The sequence below is a fragment of the Ascaphus truei genome, chromosome 15 (assembly GCF_040206685.1).
Source record: "Ascaphus truei isolate aAscTru1 chromosome 15, aAscTru1.hap1, whole genome shotgun sequence".
NCBI lineage: Eukaryota > Metazoa > Chordata > Amphibia > Anura > Ascaphidae > Ascaphus > Ascaphus truei.
This window is the reverse complement of record NC_134497.1, coordinates 31,538,974-31,558,967: the sequence shown is the minus strand read 5'-3', so window position 1 is coordinate 31,558,967 and position 19,994 is coordinate 31,538,974. Positions and strand designations below refer to the sequence as shown.

General features: G+C 41.9%; 1 protein-coding gene across 4 annotated transcripts in view; it reads left to right on the top strand.

Annotated features, from left to right (window-relative positions):
• The window catches only part of LOC142466767 (uncharacterized), a 50,451-nt gene that overhangs the window by 14,067 nt on the left and 16,390 nt on the right, over positions 1-19,994 (top strand). For 2 of the 4 annotated variants that reach the window (XR_012788214.1, XR_012788215.1), the window contains exons 3-4: positions 14,868-15,202; positions 17,191-17,298. Coding sequence is in view for 2 of the 4 variants with exons in the window: in XM_075572146.1 (XP_075428261.1) it covers positions 14,975-16,924 (1,950 nt within the window). In the remaining 2 variants the exon portion in view is untranslated. The other 2 variants (XM_075572146.1, XM_075572147.1) reach the window with 1 other exon arrangement.

Here is a 19,994-nt window from a genome sequence, read left to right as displayed (position 1 = left end):
TCACACATCTATCCCATATACTTTGGGGATACCAGCATACCCGTTCACTGATTATTTCATATACTTACCATGGTTGTTTGAAGTTGTATAGAGAGTTACTATTATCTATTAGGCCTCAATACCCCTACCTCCATTTTAATTAAATTCGCTAATCGTTTAGGATTACCTCACACTGAGGACATTTATTTTATTTGAGGATTTCTCCAATTAAAATTGTTTTTTAACCCATTCAACATTACATACCAACCATTGATTCAATATCTCCATCAGGTCCATAGGTTACATCAGTATCTTCAGCCGCTGAGTGCTCTCTTTATAGGGGTTCTTCTCCTTGTTGTTAAAAACAGGAATATGTATACCGACAAGAACTGGTATTCGGGCTGCAAATGAGCACGTGCATAGGAAGGTCTATGCTCAGCAACAACCAGAGGGCAGAGTGAACGTTAATACCGGAGATAGCCTATGAGGGGGGAAAAGAGGAGGAGTGGTCAGACGTACGTGGACTGGTGATAGGCTGAGGCTGGATGTGGCTCAGGTGTAGCCCACCTGAGATTAGTACAGGCGTTGGTCCATTTAAGTGGTGCATATGCGTTCCGTGAGCGCACCCGAGGTTGGTGCGCGACGCACCGAGATGGAGGCGGGGGCGACGCGCTGACGGAGCGCGTGCCGCAAGGGGAGCGTAAGACACGGCCGCGTGGGCCGCTAAGGCGGGATGTGGGTGCCGGTGAGTAGGAAGGCGCGGGGACTGGAGGTGCGGTCCTGGCGGTTAACCCCTCTCACCACCACTTCCACCCCACCCGGGAAGCCTAACCACCCTCCTCGGGGCAACTACCGTCATCACCCACATTCCCTACCGCCGCCCCCCTTCTAGACTAATGCTCAATATCCCTATTAGACAAATATAGTTTTAAATATTAAAAAGAAATATGTAGACGTTTAAAACAAAACAAAAAAGAATATTCAAAATACATTTTACACATACCATTGATTATCACTCTGGATAACTAGGCCATCTCAATCGGGGGCCATATATCCACATTTCGATAAATGGTAACCCAGTAATAAATAGATTAACAATATTAAAATACATTAATAACCTCACTCAGTGGCTAACCGCTAAGGTAATAAAGGGAGTTGATGGATTTACCATGTGACGAATGCCCTTTTTTGGGTGCTGCGATGTCACCTGAAAGAGAGGGAATCGCATACCTTTTTTTGAAATCACATTCCATGATTTTGTATCGATTTTGTGTTTGCATAGTCCCCACCACCATTGTATATGTACAGTTGTGTGAAAAAGAAAGTACACCCTCTTTGAATGCTATGGTTTTACATATCAGGACATAATAACAATCATCTGTTCCTTAGTAGGTCTTAAAATTAGGTAAATACAACCTCAGATGAACAACAACACATGACATATTACACCGTGTCATGATTTATTAACAAAAATAAAGCCCAAATGGAGAAGCTATGTGTGAAAAACTAAGTACACCCTTACTGCTTCCATATGAATTAAGATGCTAAGTAGCAGACAGGTGCTTCTAATCAAATGCCCTTGATTAATTGATCATCAGCAAGTGTGACCACCCCTATAAAAGCCAAAGTTTTAGCAGTTTGCTGGTCTGGAGCATTCCGGTGTGTGTTAACACAATGCCAAGGAGGAAAGACATCAGCAATGATCTTAGAGAAGCAATTGTTGCTGCCCATCAATCTGGGAAGGGTTATAAGGCCATTTCCAAACAATTTAAAGTCCATCATTTTACAGTGAGAAAGATTATTCAAAAGTGGAAAACATTCAAGACAGTTGCCAATCTTCCCAGGAGTGGACGACATGTGCTCCTAATCAAATGCCCTTGATTAATTGATCATCAGCAAGTGTGACCCCCTCTATAAAAGCCAAAGTTTTAGCAGTTTGCTGGTCTGGAGCATTCAGGTGTTTTAACACAATGCCAAGGAGGAAATACATCAGCAATGATCTTCGAGAAGCAATTGTTGCTGCCCATCAATCTGGGAAGGATCATAAGGCCATTTCCAAACAATTTAAAGTCTATCATTCTACAGTGAGAAAGATTATTCAAAAGTGGAAAACATTCAAGACAGTAACTAATCTTCCCAAGAGTGGACGTCCCAGCAAATTCACCCCAAGGTCAGACCGTGCAATGCTCAGAGAAATTGCAAAATACCCAAGAGTTACATCTCAGACTCTACAGGCCTCAGTTAGCATGTTAAATGTTAAAGTTCATGACAGTATAATTAGAAAAAGACTGAACAAGTATGGTTTGTTTGGAAGGGTTGCCAGGAGAGAGCCTCTTCTCTCTAAAAAGAACATGGCAGCACGGCTTAGGTTTTCAAAGTTGCATCTGAACAAACCACAAGACTTCTGGAACCATGTCCTTTGGACAGACGAGACCAAAATGGAGATGTTTGGCCATAATGCACAGTGCTACGTTTGGCGAAAACCAAACACAGCATATCAGCACAAACACCTCATACCAACTGTCAAGCACGGTGGTGGAGGGGTGATGATTTGGGTTTGTTTTTGAAGCCACCGGATCTGGGAACTTTGCAGTCATTGAGTCGACCATGAACTCCTCTGTATAACAAAGTATTCTAGAGTCCAATGTGAGGCCACCTGTCCGACAGCTAAAGCTTGGCCGAAATTGGGTCATGCAACAAGACAATGATCCCAAGCACACCAGCAAATCTACAACAGAATGGCTGAAAAAGAAAAGAATCAAGGTGTTGCAATGGCCCAGTCAAAGTCCAGACCTCAACCCGATTGAAATGCTGTGGCAGGACCTTAAGAGAGCTGTGCATAAACAAATGCCCACAAACCTCAATGAACTGAAGCAACTTTGTAAAGAAGAGTGGGCCAAATTTCCTCCACAACGATGTGAGAGACTGATAAAGTCATGTAGAAAACGATTACTTCAAGTTATTGCTGCTTGTTAGGTCCAGTCTACCTGACCAGACCTTAGAGCAGGTAACTTCTTCTACTTGACCCGGGGAGATTCATCACGCAGCTGCTATATGCTTCTGGTCTCAGATATGATAGTTACGAGCTCGGGGAAGCAAAGATTCAATGCACACAAGGTGGTTGATTTCTTTCCTCTGTTTAATATGTCATCAAGGCAGTTCTTTTATACCCAAGACAAGGACAATACATCGTGTGTCAATTTCATACATCTGTTACAAACTAAGTTCTCATGTATAGATCATACATCTAAAATGACATATACCATCTGGCCTAAATTGGTGGAAATAGGGATAAAAGGTCAATAACTACTAATGGGGTCAGAAACAAGACTAGTGGTCTTGTTTCTTATGTAATAGATATCCTGGGACAGCTGGTCCACAGCTAGAATACTTTTACCATTTGGTCTCCGAGAGAACAAAGCTTGACACATATTTATTTTAACCTGTTCAGTCCCTGAAAAGAACAGAGCTGGCAGAAACAGTTTTTAACCTTACATCCCCTCCTTTTGTTCTGGAAGAACAATCCAATCGACCAGTCCCATTTATTCTTCTACATACCACTCAGGAGAGGAAAAACTCCAAGGTAGAAACCTCTAAGAGACCATGGGGATGCAGAAACCTATCTCTTTTAGGTATCTCGTTTGATAATCAGAGATGAACATATGGGTGGTTGACGAGTACCAAGACTATTGGTATTTCTCGCTCTCATTGTGGGAAACATATACATAACTGTAGAGCTAGAAGCAGAAGCAGCTTTCTTTGGCAAAAATAGAGCTGATTACACTTTTAGCCATCTGAATTAACATATACACACAAAGTAATAAACTTGCGATTGCCATGATTCCATAAAGAATTTTCATTCCCAACGCACCTAGCCAATTTCCAAGACCAAATGTCCAATCGAACCCTTTTGGTTCCTCTCGCATTCTAGATTGAATTTCTGGTAGAGTGTCCATGTCTTGATGTATACTTTTTGATTGGTCATCAATATAAACACAACATTCTTTACCTACTAACTTACAAACCCCTCCTTGTGCTGCCAACAGATAATCTAGTGCCATACAATTTTGCAATACTATTGCTCTAATTTGTTGCCATTTGCTACTGAGTCTTAAAATAGCATCTTTAGTATCGTTAAAAACGGCATCTATATTGACTACTAAAAAATCCCCTTTTGCATATAAATCATACATTCCTAAAAAGGTATTAGACCCCTCCCCCCCCCGCAACTCTCTTAACTGAGCTACTTTTAATAATTAATGCCTTTCAATTTCGTATTCTTTGCTTAGGTAGGGGGAACATTATTTAAATTCTATCTCTGAGCATAAGTGGGGGTTGGTGTGGGTTAATATTTCCTAGGAGCGACTGCCCAACACATACATCTTACATACTACATTTACTCAGAATATCGGAACAGACAAAATGGATGCCATAGTCAAAATGGCTGACTTGTGATCCTTTCCTTGTGGTTGACACACACCCTTCCCACCTTCCTCATATCCAATCTTCTCAGCCCCCTCGTATCTTTTAGAGACAGTCTTTTTAAAGAACGGTTAACCATATCATAGTCCTGCTGGACCAAAAAAATAGTCCCATAGTGCATAACTTGATTCCTATCTGGCCATTGTATCGGCCCAGTTGATTTCTTTTTTGGTCTCTTCTTCTGGGGGACTGCTGACATTTTCATCACCAAAAAGAGACATAGCATCGGTGGGGGGGTTGCAACACACTTCTGGACCAAAGTTTTGCTGTTCATAACGCACATATAGAGAGTAATGAGTAGGACAAACACACATACAAAAACATCCACTAGCTTCGCTCCCAGCGAAATAATCTAACCACCAAGCCCCAACAAATCCCAACCCTCATCTCTACCTTTAAACACTAAAATCACTTTTCCCAAATAACATAACCTGGTCTAGTTGCAGGATAATACTTTATCTATCCTTCTATCACAGAGTCAATAACTTCCCCAGGGCAAAGTCGTATTTCTACTCCCTTCGTAACCAGTTTATTTTATATATATATAGTTCTACAAATATCTTATAGCATCTTGTCTTTTTCCAAGGGGTTAAATATAACTCTCGTGTTCCTGTTGTGCAACTTATTGGGTATGGATAGTACATTGGGTTACATTGCACATAAGATGTGGGCTTTGTTTACCAGGATTCCATTATATAACAAAAAGGTGTGCATATATGCTATACACAGGACAATAAAATAAAAGACATATTATTAAACAAAATATTCCTGTTACTACCCTATCATCTTAATGTGAACACCACTTATATAAACCTAATAGAATAAACATTGTAATTAAAATAATAAAACCTGTAAAAAAGGTTATTAAAAAGTTCAAAGTTCATATATTGAGGTCCGGATTTCTGCCTATGAACTTTTCTCCTTCTTTGGTTAGTGCCGGGTTTTATTGTGACCCAAAACACCAACTGAAAATAACTGTGTCTTTAGGCCTTCCCTTCTGTATTGAGGTTTAATTTTGAAGCGACTGTGGGTGCACTTGTGTAACATGGATCCAGGAAAATACTCTGACGGGGTAGAATCTGGAATGGGCCTCTCCACTTTAGATGAAAAGCGCTTTTGCGTCACCTTTATCTTCATCTAATTAGAAGGACTGCACCTGGACATGAGACACTCAAACAATTGCATTAGTTTCACACAATAGACGCTGATTAAAATCGTCTGTTTAGAGCATAATCATACAACATTAAATCTAAAATGTACCTGGGGTGACCATTGGTCTTCCCATGAGAAAAATTATTTCTGATTGTCACTGTAGGCCAGGCCAAATACACCTTTATATTTAAGGGATCAGTCACAAGGCAAAACATGCAGAAAAATAAATTGCGGTTTATTCGGATAGGACCTTGGAAACACACAGAAACACAAGAAACAGAGAATATACTTTGGGGGACATAATACTTATTAGGGAAATAACTTGGGGGGATTTGGGCTCAAAATCAAGGAGTTTGGGGGACACAGGGAAGCCCTGGTGTAATTCACCCTGCGCACTGTCAAATCATGCCTGCTTGCTGGGGAAAATTAAGTGACTACCAGCACTTTGGACCCCCCAACTCCTGCAACCAAAATAATTATATTTCCACCCAAATATCCCCCTAAAACTGACACACAAGAAATTTCACAGTTCAAGGGCTAATGGAACATGACATAGGAAATAACAGGGGCAGTTCACTTTCAGGCACTCCATATCTGAGCTGGGGCATTGGAATGCTTATTCACATGTAATTCACCAACCTGGGTTTAAATCACAGGACAAGCACAATGCATTGTAGGTTTAAAACACATACAACCAACATGTAGACACAAGAGCTTGCACTCCACCATTTGCACCTATCATGTGGGGTTCTAAAACCTCTTCTCTAAGACACCAGCTAAGAATACCTTGCTGGCAGGCAAGACAGGCCAAAATATCACCTCCCTTTCCCCTCATGTGCCAGGAGACTCTGTTCTGCAGCTATTTCTCATAAGGGGCCACCCATACAAGGCAATCCACTTATAAGCTTGCACAGACAGCTGCAATCCCATGAGTCAAAGGGAATACACAGAGAATGCATTAACTAGCCCACTGGTCTTACACAGTTAATCCCCCATACACAGTTCCTAGCTTATAACCCTATGGGGAACAGTATAAAAGGGAAAAATTATAGGCAACACAGTAAGGTAAAATATTATACCCAAGAGCTGACACTCTCAGCCCTTGCCATTCGGTTTCAGGGGCAGCCAGCAATAATAACAGCAATAACACCCTCCTTTTGTTCACTTTTATTACATGTGAACAATATTACACAAAGGATAACAGCATTTAAAGCATAACCTTAATGGAATTGCTTGATGTATAGCAAAACTAACGTGAAACCTTTGGGTATAAAATTGACATTAAAAATCTCAAAAAAAAAACCCCTACTGAATATAAAAATAATCTGCTATAGTCTTCTAACAGAAACTTTTAGAACACCAAATAACATCTGGTTTGCTGAAAAAACAACCTGTAGCATAAAAAACTCATAGACACAGATTTAAAGGTGGGACACATTTGAGAGAAAAAGATGGTTAAAAAATGATAAAATATTAAATATTTGATCAACTTTGCAGAAAAATTATTCCACATAGAACCCTCTAGTATACTAGCAGACCTGGCTAGGGTCAGTTTTCCTTGTCCATTGCTTTACTGCTATTTCAGGGTCTGCACACTTATACGTACATCAGCACTAGAGTATTTTGTGCTGATTACATTGGACTAGTGGTTACTTTATCCACTTCACTGTTCACACTGCAAGACACTAGTTTAGTGATTCTATGCAGTTAATCAGTGATCCAGAACATTACATTGTGCTCATACTATAGGTTCTGAGCATTTAATATCTGTTTTAATTCCCATAATTTTACACGGATATTAAAGATTTAAGTTTTAACCACTTCATTACCCACCCACCAGGTGTTTATAGTGCTCATTCTAGGTTACTGTCCTCTGTTCATTTGAACTCTATATTAATCAATTTAAAACTGTTTCCATTTCAAGCCATATAACAAGCTCAAATAACTTTCTGGGCTTCCTGCTAAAACCTTGTAACAAAAAAAAGGTTAATTACTGGTTACTGCAATACAATTTAGGACAGCTTGAAATATGCAGCTCGTCACAGAGCCCGATAATGTTACTGGTATTCAAAAATTAAAACTGGATCTTTGTTAAACAGAAAATTATAGGCTTAATATATACTTTTGACAGTTTTAGTTACTGGTTATACACAAAAAGAGCACAGAGTGCAGACACAAAACAAACAGAATTTTACGCTTCATTCACACATTCAACCAGTTTTTACAAAAATAACAGACACATATTTTCTCACCTATTCTAATAAATAGGAAAACAAAACAATTTGATCCTGCAGACTAAATTTATAAAGATATCCTTTTTTTTCATATCATAATTAACTTTTAAAACTAATTTTAAAATGCTGAGCTTCTAGTTAGCTTTGTGTCTAGAATATATTTCGCCTGTTATTTCTATATAACATATTCACCTGATTTTATCTGTGGAGATTTAGAGGAAAAGAATTGTAATTCTGTTTAAGGAAATAAATCGCCTGGCCAGTACGATAAACATCCTTATTATTCCAGTGACAGAACTGTTTACAAAAATAATTCATCCTGTCTTTATTCTTTTTCTCCACAGATACCCAAAACTTTCCCCTGCCCAGTGTAAATTAGTTTATATTATAGTGGGGGTGTACACCTTTTAAAAATTAAATTTCAACATGAGCAATTAATTATATTCTTATTTTAGAAGCACTTGCCCTGAATAGTAATTTTGTATACATACAATAAACCGTTTTTCTTATTATTCAATGCAAATAACACTTTCATATGGATAGAATTCACTCAGATTCTTACAAGCACACACACAGGGATTACATACAATAAACCTTTTTATCATATTCATGCCTGAAAATGTAATAAAAACATTCTAATGGAAAAAGAAACCTATACCTATTATAATCTTGTTTTTCCACTCAATTTTGTAATACATAAGACTCCCTGAACTTTTCAATCCAGACGGGAAAATATTATTAATTCAACTTAATATACACTCATACTTGGTCAACGTGGCACAAATAATTTGGGTTTGCATGTCTTAAAATTAAATTGGAAAAATTATATTTTTCTGTCTTTCTCTCTCCTAAGATCTCTGCTGACTTGCTAACAACATTTCAACAAAAAGAAAACCATCTCTGTAACTTGTCCTATAAAACAAAATTCTTATTATTTCAACTTTCTAATTCTTGTCTCTCTCTTTTTTTTCTTTCTATCTGTCTACAACATTCCTGTGCCTTTCCTGTGTAACAAATCACTGGGGGAAAAAAGGTGGGGGCTAGAGCGGTTTATACATGCAGGCAATTTGAGGGAGACAGACAGAGCTCAGATTGTCAAAAGGAAGAAAAATCTTTTATCTTCCCAGCTTTGTTGCTGTGCTTGAGTGTTAATTGAGGAACCTATGCCACACTGCATTCATCCATAAGGGTTATTTTAACTCATCCTACAGTACATTTTTTCATACAGTATACCTATAATCCCATAAACAACTTATAAAGGAATTTTATCTTAACAAGCATACAATAAGGTTAGTCTTATTATTCTTAATATCATCTTAACCTAAACAATTATTAGCTTATCCTAAATTACCATCATATCTGAGACACCATATCAGTACAGCCCGTTTCAATTAAACAATAGGGACTCCAACCCTTTGTTATATAAATCTGGGACTCAAACCCTCGATTCTTCTGCCCTATAAAATTTAGGTTCTTTAGATTCGCAGAGAAATGGTGAGAAACAATAAAATACGTTTTTCTCACCTTTTTCCTGTGCAAATCACACTTTTTCTGACACCATTTGTTAGGTCCAGTCTACCTGACCAGACCTTAGAGCAGCTAACTTCTTCTACTCGACCCGGGAGATTCATCACGCAGCTGCTATATGCTTCTGGTCTCAGATATGATAGTTACGAGCTCGGAGAAGCAAAGATTCAATGCACACAAGGTGGTTGATTTCTTTCCTCTGTTTAATATGTCATCAAGGCAGTTCTTTTATACCCAAGACAAGGACAATACATCGTGTGTCAATTTCATACATCTGTTACAAACTAAGTTCTCATGTATAGATCATACATCTAAAATGACATATACCATCTGGCCTAAATTGGTGGAAATAGGGATAAAAGGTCATTAACTACTAATGGGGTCAGAAACAAGACTAGTGGTCTTGTTTCTTATGTAATAGATATCCTGGGACAGCTGGTCCACAGCTAGAATACTTTTACCATTTGGTCTCCGAGAGAACAAAGCTTGACACATATTTATTTTAACCTGTTCAGTCCCTGAAAAGAACAGAGCTGGCAGAAACAGTTTTTAACCTTACACTGCTAAAGGTGGTTCTACAAGCTATTGAATCATAAGGTATACTTAGTTTTTCACACATGGCTTCTCCATTTTGGCTTTATTTTTGTTAAATCATGACACAGTGTAATATGTCATGTGTTGTTGTTCATCTGAGGTTGTATTTACCTCATTTTAAGACCTGCTAAGAAACAGATGATTGTTATTATGGCTTAATATGTAAAACCATAGAATTCAAAGAGGGTGTACTTTCTTTTTCACGCCACTGTATATAGGTTAAATTACAATTATTGTGCATTTGGTTCCTGATTTAACAAAGGAGATTTAGCAGAAAGTTGGGTCATCCTATAACTATTAGAGATCTGGTACATGGTGTAGTAACGGGAACACCTGGTGACTGATATATGTGAGCTTCTAATGAGACACGTATTCTATTCAATTTACAAACATTTTTTAATTATACCTTCACAACTGAAACTATCGATTTACTATCTATCAAAGGATTTGATAAGATTTCTGCACTTTAATTGGTGTTTTGCAGCTAGTGAGATTTACTTTTAGGTAAAAACATCTCAAATTGTCTGTGTGGAAATCATCCCCCTATTGCCTTAATTTAATTCATCTTTCACACTTGTGCAACACAACACCCACCTTTGAAAAACAATTTGGTTTAACTACCCTCACATGTGCTAATTAAGTTTGTTGTACCAACCAGGTGACTTTCTAAATGTATATAAGTAAACTTACAACAGCCATTGCTGCTTGCAGCCTTTGCTCTTAAGCAGAAATGCTTTTAAGTACAGTAGAAATCTTTCAAGTAGTATGGAAGTTTAAAAAGGGAAGTTCAAAAAAGAAGTGGAAAAAGTGGACACAATCTACTGCTTCTGATTCCTGCATTTGAACTACGCTGGAAAGGAGGTTATCATCCCACACTGCACATCTCAACACATTACTATTGCTGTGATGCCACCTTTACTTTTTATATTTACTGTAACCTCACTTATTTTCAAATTATGCACTTCCTTCCACCAGCCTCATCATGTCTCTAACTCTATCCATATTTCTCCATCTCTCCTTACTTCACCACTTCTCAGTTCACATGAACTCCTCTCTTACCTGCGCCCTCTGTCACCACACAGTTATGCCGCCTGCACTGAAACACACCCCTACAAATCATCCTCACACATTCTCTTTCTGTCCATGCTTCTCCTCCTTGCTTCTGGGGATATCTCTCCCAATCCTGGTCCCTGCCTTATTTCTACTTGCTCTCGTCCTCGCCTTCCACATGCAACTTCTACTCCTTCTGGTGTAAACCCCTCCAACCTCATACCCATCCCCTGCCACCCTCCCTCCTCTCTCCCTTTCTCCTGTGCCCTTTGGAATGCTCGCTCCCTTTCTAACAAGTTCCTCTCTGTACATGACTTCTTTCTCTCTCACTCCCTGCTTCTCTTTGCTATAACTGAGACCTGGCTCACTCAGTCTGACTCTGCTCTGGAAGCTGCCCTCTCCTATGGTGGCCTTTCCTTCTCCCACACTCCACACCCTGGTGGCAGGGGTTGAGCTCCTGCTCTCCTCTCTCTGCCGTTACCGAACTATTCCTATTCCCCCCTCTCTTGCCTTTCCCTCCTTTGAGGTTCACACTGTCCAGATCTTCTCTCCTCTCCCTGTTCATGTGGCGGTCATCTATCGCCCACCTACCTCTACTCATCCCCCTTCTGCCTTTCTCTCTCACTTTGAATCCTGGCTCTCTTTCTTTCTCTCCTCAGACTCCCCTGTTCTTCTCCTTGGGGACTTCAATTGCCACATTGATGACCCCTCTCTCCCTTGTGCTTCCCGCTTTCTTTCTCTAACCTCTTCTTTTGGCCTTCAACAGTGGACTGCAGCCAGCACCCACAAGGATGGCCACTACTTAGACCTGGTTTTCACTAAGAACTTCTCTCTCTCCGATTTCTCCATTTCCCCTTTTCCTCTCTCCGACCATCACCTCATCTCATTTTCTCTCTCTCGCTTCTCTCCATCTCCATCTCCATCTCGCCCTCGTTTTTGCAGAAACCTGCGCTCTATTAACCTACCAGCTCTTGATTCCACTTTACGCTCCTCCCTCTCCTCTCTCAGTTCTGCTTCAGACCCTGACAACCTGGTCAGGAACTACAATTCTGCCTTATCTTCCTCTCTTGATCTTCATGCCCCACTTTCTCTCTGCCGTCCTCGCCCTTCTAACCCCAGACCCTGGCTAAACTCCCACACACGCATGCTGCGTTCCTCCACTCGTTCCTCTGAACGCCTCTGGAGGAAATCTCATACGCTCGCAGACTTCATTCACTACAAATTTATGCTATCCTGTTTCAACTCTGCCCTCTTTCAGGCTAAACAAACCTACTTTTCATCACTAATCAACACACACAAGTCTAACCCACGCCGTCTCTTTTCTGTCTTTGACTCTCTACTCAGACCACCCTCAGCTGCCTCCTCTTCTTCCTCCATCTCACCTCAGGACTTTGCTGACTTTTTTAAGAAAAAGGTGGAGTCCATACGACAGAACATCCCATCTGTTGCCTCCTCCCATCCCACAATGCTTCCCAACTCTCCTCCTGTCTTTCTTGACTCTTTTTCTGCTATCTCGGAGGAGGATGTATCACTGCTGATCTCCTCTTCTCCCTCTACCACTTGCCCTCTTGATCCCATTCCCTCCCATCTCCTAAAACCTCTTGCTCCTTCTATAATCCCTATGCTCACACAGATCTTTAATTCTTCCCTCTACTCTGGTACCTTTCCTTCATCCTTCAAGCATGCAACCGTTATACCATTACTCAAAAACAGCAAGCTTGACCCTACCTGTACTTCTAACTATCGACCTGTCTCCCTCCTGCCTTTTGCCTCCAAACTCCTTGAACGTCTTGTATTCTCTCGATTGCTACACTTTCTCAACACCTATTCTGTACTAGACCCTCTACAATCTGGCTTCCGCACTGCTCACTCTACTGAAACAGCCCTCACTAAAATAACTGACGACCTCCACGCTGCCAAAGACAGAGGTTATTACACTCTGCTCATATTACTCGACCTCTCTGCAGCATTCGACACCGTGGACCACCCTCTTCTCCTTCACATTCTCCATACTCTTGGTATTCGGAACAAAGCTTTATCCTGGATCTCCTCTTACCTCTCCCATCGTACCTTCAGTGTCTCTTTTGCTAACACCTCCTCCTCCTCTATTGATCTCTCTGTGGGGGTACCCCAGGGCTCTGTCCTGGGATCCCTTCTCTTTTCTCTCTACACACTCTCTCTAGGTGACCTAATCACATCTTTTGGGTTTAAATATCACCTCTATGCTGACGACACACAAATTTACCTTTCAACCCCTGACCTTACACCTCTATACAGACCAAAGTTTCTGAATGCCTCTCTGGAATATCATCCTGGATGGCCATCTGCCGACTGAAACTTAACATGGCAAAAACAGAGCTCCTTATACTACCTCCCAAACCTGGCCCTACTACATCCTTCCACATTGCTATTGGAAATACGATCATTCACCCAGTAGCCCAAGCACGCTGCCTAGGGGTCACACTTGATTCCTCTCTCTCATTCTCCTCTCATATTCAAAACGTTTCTAAAACTTGTTGCTTTTTCCTCCGCAATATCACAAAGATACGCCCTTTCCTCTGTTACTCAACTGCCAAAACTCTGACTCGGGCCCTCATTCTCTCACGTCTCGATTACTGCAACCTCCTGCTGTCCGGCCTTCCTACCTCTCACCTGTCTCCCCTACAATCTATCCTAAACACTGCTGCCAGAATCACTCTACTCTTTCCTAAATCTGTCTCAGGGTCTCCCCTGCTGAAATCCCTCTCCTGGCTTCCGATTAAATCGCGTATCTCACACTCAATTCTACTGCTCACTTTTAAAGCTTTACATTCTTCTGCCCCTCATTACATCTCAGCCCTAATTTCTCGCTATGCACCATCACGACTCTTGCGTTCTTCTCAAGGATGTCTTCTTTCTACCCCCTTTGTATCTAAAGCTCTCTCCCGCCTTAAACCTTTCTCACTTTCTGCCCCACACCTCTGGAATGCCCTTCCCCTCAATACCCGACTAGCCCCCTCGCTACCCACCTTAAGACACATCTGCTTAAAGAAGCATATGAGTAGCACTGGATAATCATGGACACATGACACAAAGCTTGGCCCCCTGCAGACGCACTTACTAGTATTCCCTCCTGTCTCTGTACGTTCTCCCTACCTACCAATTAGATTGTAAGCTCCTCGGAGCAGGGACTCCTTCCTTAATGTTACTTTTACAGTATGTCTGAAGCACTTATTCCCATGATCTGTTATTTATATTTGTTATTTATATGACATGTATTACTACTGTGAAGCGCTATGTACATTTTATGGCGCTATACAAATAAAGACGTACATACATACAAATCGTTAGATATGATGATCCACTTTAAATGTATAATCCATTACATCTACTCTCCCGGCCCATATGCTGCACATGTTGTGCTAAACCCTTCATTTTTACAATGTACATCTACGGTTTACTTTCATCCTGAACTTTTTGTGATATGCCAACTTACCTCTCCTTCATGACCTCTTGTATTGTATGTCTTTATTTATATAGCGCCAAAAGTGTACTCAGCGCTTCACAAAGAATACATTACAGGGAATTATAATAATACAATAAGTGCAACAAAATCAGACAATAGGAAAGGAAATCCCTGCCCCGAAGAGCTTACAATATGAGTTTTGATGGGGAACTTACAGAGACAGTAGGTGAGGGAATAAGTGTTGTAGATGGCAGTGCATGGTCACAATGCATGATAACAAGTTTTAAGGTTAGTCAAATAACTAAAGGGTTAACACACTTTACAGGGGTAGAGATGGCAGGGAGACATGGGTGAAATCAGGTGTGTAAGACAGTGTGTAACAGTGACTTTTTTGTCTCGTCTAGTACAAAAGCAAGCACCAATAATCCAGCCATGCCAGCACTGCAAGGTTGCTTTTAGCAGTCAGGATTACCTCATCAAACATCTGAAGTTCAAACACCCAAATCAGTATATGGAAAAGATGATGACAGAACAATCTTGCAACATTCCAATAAATATGACAGAAAATGCATCTTTCAACCAGTCAAGGCAATTAATAAACAATGTAACTGCTTCTCATTCCAAAAGATATATATTAGCAGCTGTCACAGGAAAAGATCTTGGAGCAAGTGGGAAGAGTCTGAATTGGTTATCAGAACAGAACGCACAGAAGAGAATACAGACCGGGGAGAGACCGCATGTATGTGGGGAATGTGGGAAGGGATTTAGTTGGTTATCCTATCTGAACATACACACAAGGACACACACAGGGGAGAGACCGCATGTATGTGGGGAATGTGGAAAGGGATTTAGTCGGTTATTCCACCTGAACACACACCAGAGGACACACACAGGGGAGAGACCGCATGTATGTGGGGAATGTGGGAAGGGATTTAGTGACTCATCCAACCTGAACACACACAAGAGGACACACACAGGGGAGAGACCGCATGTATGTGAGGAATGTGGGAAGGGATTTAGTCAGTTATCCTACCTCAACGTACACATAAGGACACACACAGGGGAGAGGCCGCATGTATGTGGGGAATGTGGGAAGGGATTTAGTGACTCATCCAACCTGAACACACACAAGAGGACACACACAGGGGAGAAACCGCATGTATGTGGGGAATGTGGGAAGGGATTTAGTCGGTCATCCTTTCTGAACATACACACAAGGACACACACAGGGGAGAGACCGCATGTATGTGGGGAATGTGGGAAGGGATTTAGTCGGTTATCCAATCTGAACATACACACAAGGACACACACAGGGGAGAGACCGCATGTATGTGGGGAATGTGGGAAGGGGTTTAGTAACTTATCCCATCTGAACACACACAAGAGGACACACACAGGGGAGAGACCGCATGTATGTGGGGAATGTGGGAAGGGATTTAGTCAGTTATCCTGCCTCAACGTACACATAAGGACACACACAGGGGAGAGGCCGTATGTATGTGGGGAATGTGGGAAGGGATTTAGTCGGTTATCCTATCTGAACTTACACACAAGGACACACACACGGGAGAGACCGCATGTATGTGGGGAATGTGGGAAGGGATTTAGTGACTCATCCAGCCTGAACACACACAAAAGGACACACACAGGGGAGAGACCGCATGTATGTGGGGAATGTGGGAAGGGATTTAGTCAGTTATCCTGCCTCAACGTACACATAAGGACACACACAGGGGAGAGGCCGCATGTATGTGGGGAATGTGGGAAGGGATTTAGTAAATTATCCTACCTCAACGTACACATAAGAACACACACAGGGGAGAGGCCGCATGTATGTGGGGAATGTGGGAAGGGATTTAGTGTGTTAACCCACCTGAACACACACAAGAGGACACACACAGGGGAGAGACCACATGTATGTGGGGAATGTGGGAAGGGATTTAGTAAGTTATTCAGCCTGAACACACACAGGAGGACACACACAGGGGAGAAACCGCATGTATGTGGGGAATGTGGGATGAGATTTAGTCAGTTATCCCACCTGAACACACACAAGAGGACACACACAGGGGAGAGACCGCATGTATGTGGGGAATGTGGGAAGGGATTTAGTCGGTTATCCAATCTGAACATACACACAAGGACACACACAGGGGAGAGACCGCATGTATGTGGGGAATGTGGGAAGGGGTTTAGTAACTTATCCCACCTGAACACACACAAGAGGACACACACAGGGGAGAGACCGCATGTATGTGGGGAATGTGGGAAGGGATTTAGTCGGTTATCCAATCTGAACATACACACAAGGACACACACAGGGGAGAGACCGCATGTATGTGGGGAATGTGGGAAGGGATGTAGTCAGTCATCCCACCTGATCAGACACAAGAGGACACACACAGGGGAGAGACCGCATGTATGTAATGTAGGAAGGGATTTAGTGATTTATCCAGCCTGATGATACACACAGGGGAGAGACTTATCTCTAAAGCCAGGCATGTTTAGGGATAACCAAGACGCTCACATATAAGTGCACATGTGTATCTGTGTTACGCTAAATCACAATGAAAAGGGACTTTGTTAGTGGTGCATAAAACAAGCATTTTAAATGCAGGTTATTTGTATCATTTTTATTGTAGTTTTATTTAAAGAAAAAGGTTTTTCTTAATGTTTTATATTTCCATGCTGTTGGTTCTAATAAAATTTACTTTTCCCATTATGCAGAAGTGGTCTGTAGCCTCACTTAGCTGTGAATCGGTATTGTTTCAACGCGACCAATTTGCCATCGGCATTAGGCCGCAGATGGACCGTCCGCCACCAGCTGCTTCTAATGTAAGTTTTATTACCGTTTTCGGTATGGGGTTAATTTAAGGGTTTAGGGTAGGGTGTTTTAGGGTACGTTCTTGGAGTAGGGGGTTTTAGGGTAAGGGATTAAGGTAGTTGGATTTAGGGTAAGAGGTGTGACGACCTTCATAATAAAGGTGAAGGGACTGTGGCGGGGCACTGGACTGTGGGGGTACACGGGACGGGGGAGGACAGGATTGTGGGGGGCACGGGACTGGAAGCCCCTCGCTCACCTCTGAGATTGTTTGGGTCTATTTCCATTTTGCGGGAAAGTGAGCTTTGTGTTACCAGGCAGATGTGGGACAGGTGTCAGGTGATTGGCTGAGGAGTAGGTGCTGGGCAGTGCTGTGATTGGGCAGGCCAGAGGGAGGGCGTGGCTGTCACGGGAGACCAAGTCTTATTAACACATTAATACCAGGATTCTGGATTGAGCACAACAAGGAGGGTAAAATAAATTGTAATTTATTTCCTTTTAAGACAAACATACAATTCTTCACATATACACTCAATATACACTTATAGACTTACTGGGATGGGGAAACGAAATATAATGTCCACGGAAGGAATAACTCGAAGATAAAAGTCTCTAGGCACCACTGCACGGAGCGGGGTGGTGCGAGAATAGAGCCGTGCGACAGTCCTTGGCTAGGGGCGCGGAATGCAACCCCTGTATCTCCGCCAATGGAAAACTTTTCGTTAAGTCCTTATAGAATTTGTTCGGGAATCTTTAGCTCAAACGAATTCTGGAAGAGGGGTGCAATTCTTTGTTACAATGTTTTTAACCCCTCACATTCCGGAACTTCTGTGACGCTGGAATGGACCTTGGTTGAAGCTTTAAGATGTTTCTTAGCGGAATCTGACTAAGACCGGGCCTGCAGGCATTTTTATATTCTTATAGGCTTAAGACTCCTATCCTTAACCTGTACAGCCAATCCCCCCGTGGGAATAACTTTTCTCGCCTATCCCAGACTTGCCAGTAGCTCAAAAACCTGGCAGAGGGGGCTTCCCGGTCTGCTAAGAGCATGTGCTAACTTGGCACCTCTGCTGCTTAGCATACGTGACCCAACCCCTTACCTGGCGACAGTAAGTCTGGGTGTCGGCTACTATTTGTTAATAGCCCGCACTTTACTCCGGTTCAGGGTACTTTACTGTATCCTGCCCGCTCTAACACTTCAGGGTCTCTGAGGCTTTCAACTCCGGACTTCTCTTGACATTGGGGCACCAGCGCAGCAGGGTGCCCTTTGAAGTACGGAGTTGGAAATCCCTCGGCTCATTCATCCCTAACATATGTGCATGTTAATGGATTAACTACCGGGCTGACAGGAAAAAGGTTCCTGTCTTCATATTTTCAAAGACCTAAAACAGGGTTTATTTTTATATGTCATTTCTATATGAGGTGGTGATATGAAAGCATGTATGTGCATGACCAATCCTTGGCTATCTGCATTCCAAAAATTAGAGTACTAGCTCCCTCCTAACACAAGTTAGCCCCTTAATTTAATATGATGTGGTTTGCGTTTTGACTTATAGTCGTTCTGTGGTCAGAAGCCGGCATACAATGTATCATTGCTTGCCGGGATCGGTAACCGCAGAAGCACTTCACCAATTGACCTTTATTGGTTAACAAGACCGCCTGATGAATTGTTGCACTCCGCCACTTCAACTAAACCGCCAGCCACTTATCCACTTGAGTTTGTGGTTAAAGCTTTCCCGGAGGGTTTGCAGTTTAGGAAGTGATTCGGGGCTTCAGTGTAGCCGCTTACCACAGGCACGCTTATTCAGTGAACTCTTTGTACAGCGCTAGGAGCCCCCCTTGCTTAGCAAGCACATTTTACACATACAGTACATATTAACAGGACTGCAGCTATATTCTAAGCTGCAGAACTGACACTCTATTTTCACGGTATGACCCATGGGACATCACAGTTGATATTCAGGGAAAACATGGCATTATGGTGACCATACCATGAACCCCTTCATCCCTAACAGGGTTTAGGGGCAACCAGCCGGGCATAATACCTTTATTATTGGCCTTGTTACCCCTTCACCGTCACAGTGGCTAGGGAGTTTGAGTGGGAAAATGATAGGTACGGTATATAGAGACGGAGCAGAAGCAGATAGGGAAATTACCTGAGGTTCGGGGACGTTGGCTGCCCCACTCCCCTCCCTATGTGTTATAATTATAACGGCTATGTATACAGGCGTACCCCGCATTAACGTACACAATGGGACCGGAGCATGTAAATGTACTTAAATGTACATAAAATGAAGCACTACCTTTTTTCCACTTGTCGATGCATGTACTGAACTGCAATCGTCATATATGTGCATAACTGATGTAAATAACACATTTGTAACAGGCTCTATAGTCTCCCGCTTGCGCACAGCTTCTGTACAGGTAGGGAGCCGGTATTGATGTTCAGGATGTGCTGAAAGGCGCATGCGCGAGCTGCCGTTTGCCTATTGGGCGATATGTCCTTACTCGCGAGTGTACTTAAAGTGAGTGTCCTTAAACTGGGGTATGCCTGTAATGTACTGTATATAGTGTTTTATGCTGTCGCAGCATGGCGACAGTGGGTTAAAAGTGCTAAAATGGTTTAACTAAATAAGCTTTACTCACGAGAATACGAATTAAGTATTTTACTATATATTTTGTTGCATTGGATGTAGCATTGGGCATTTCT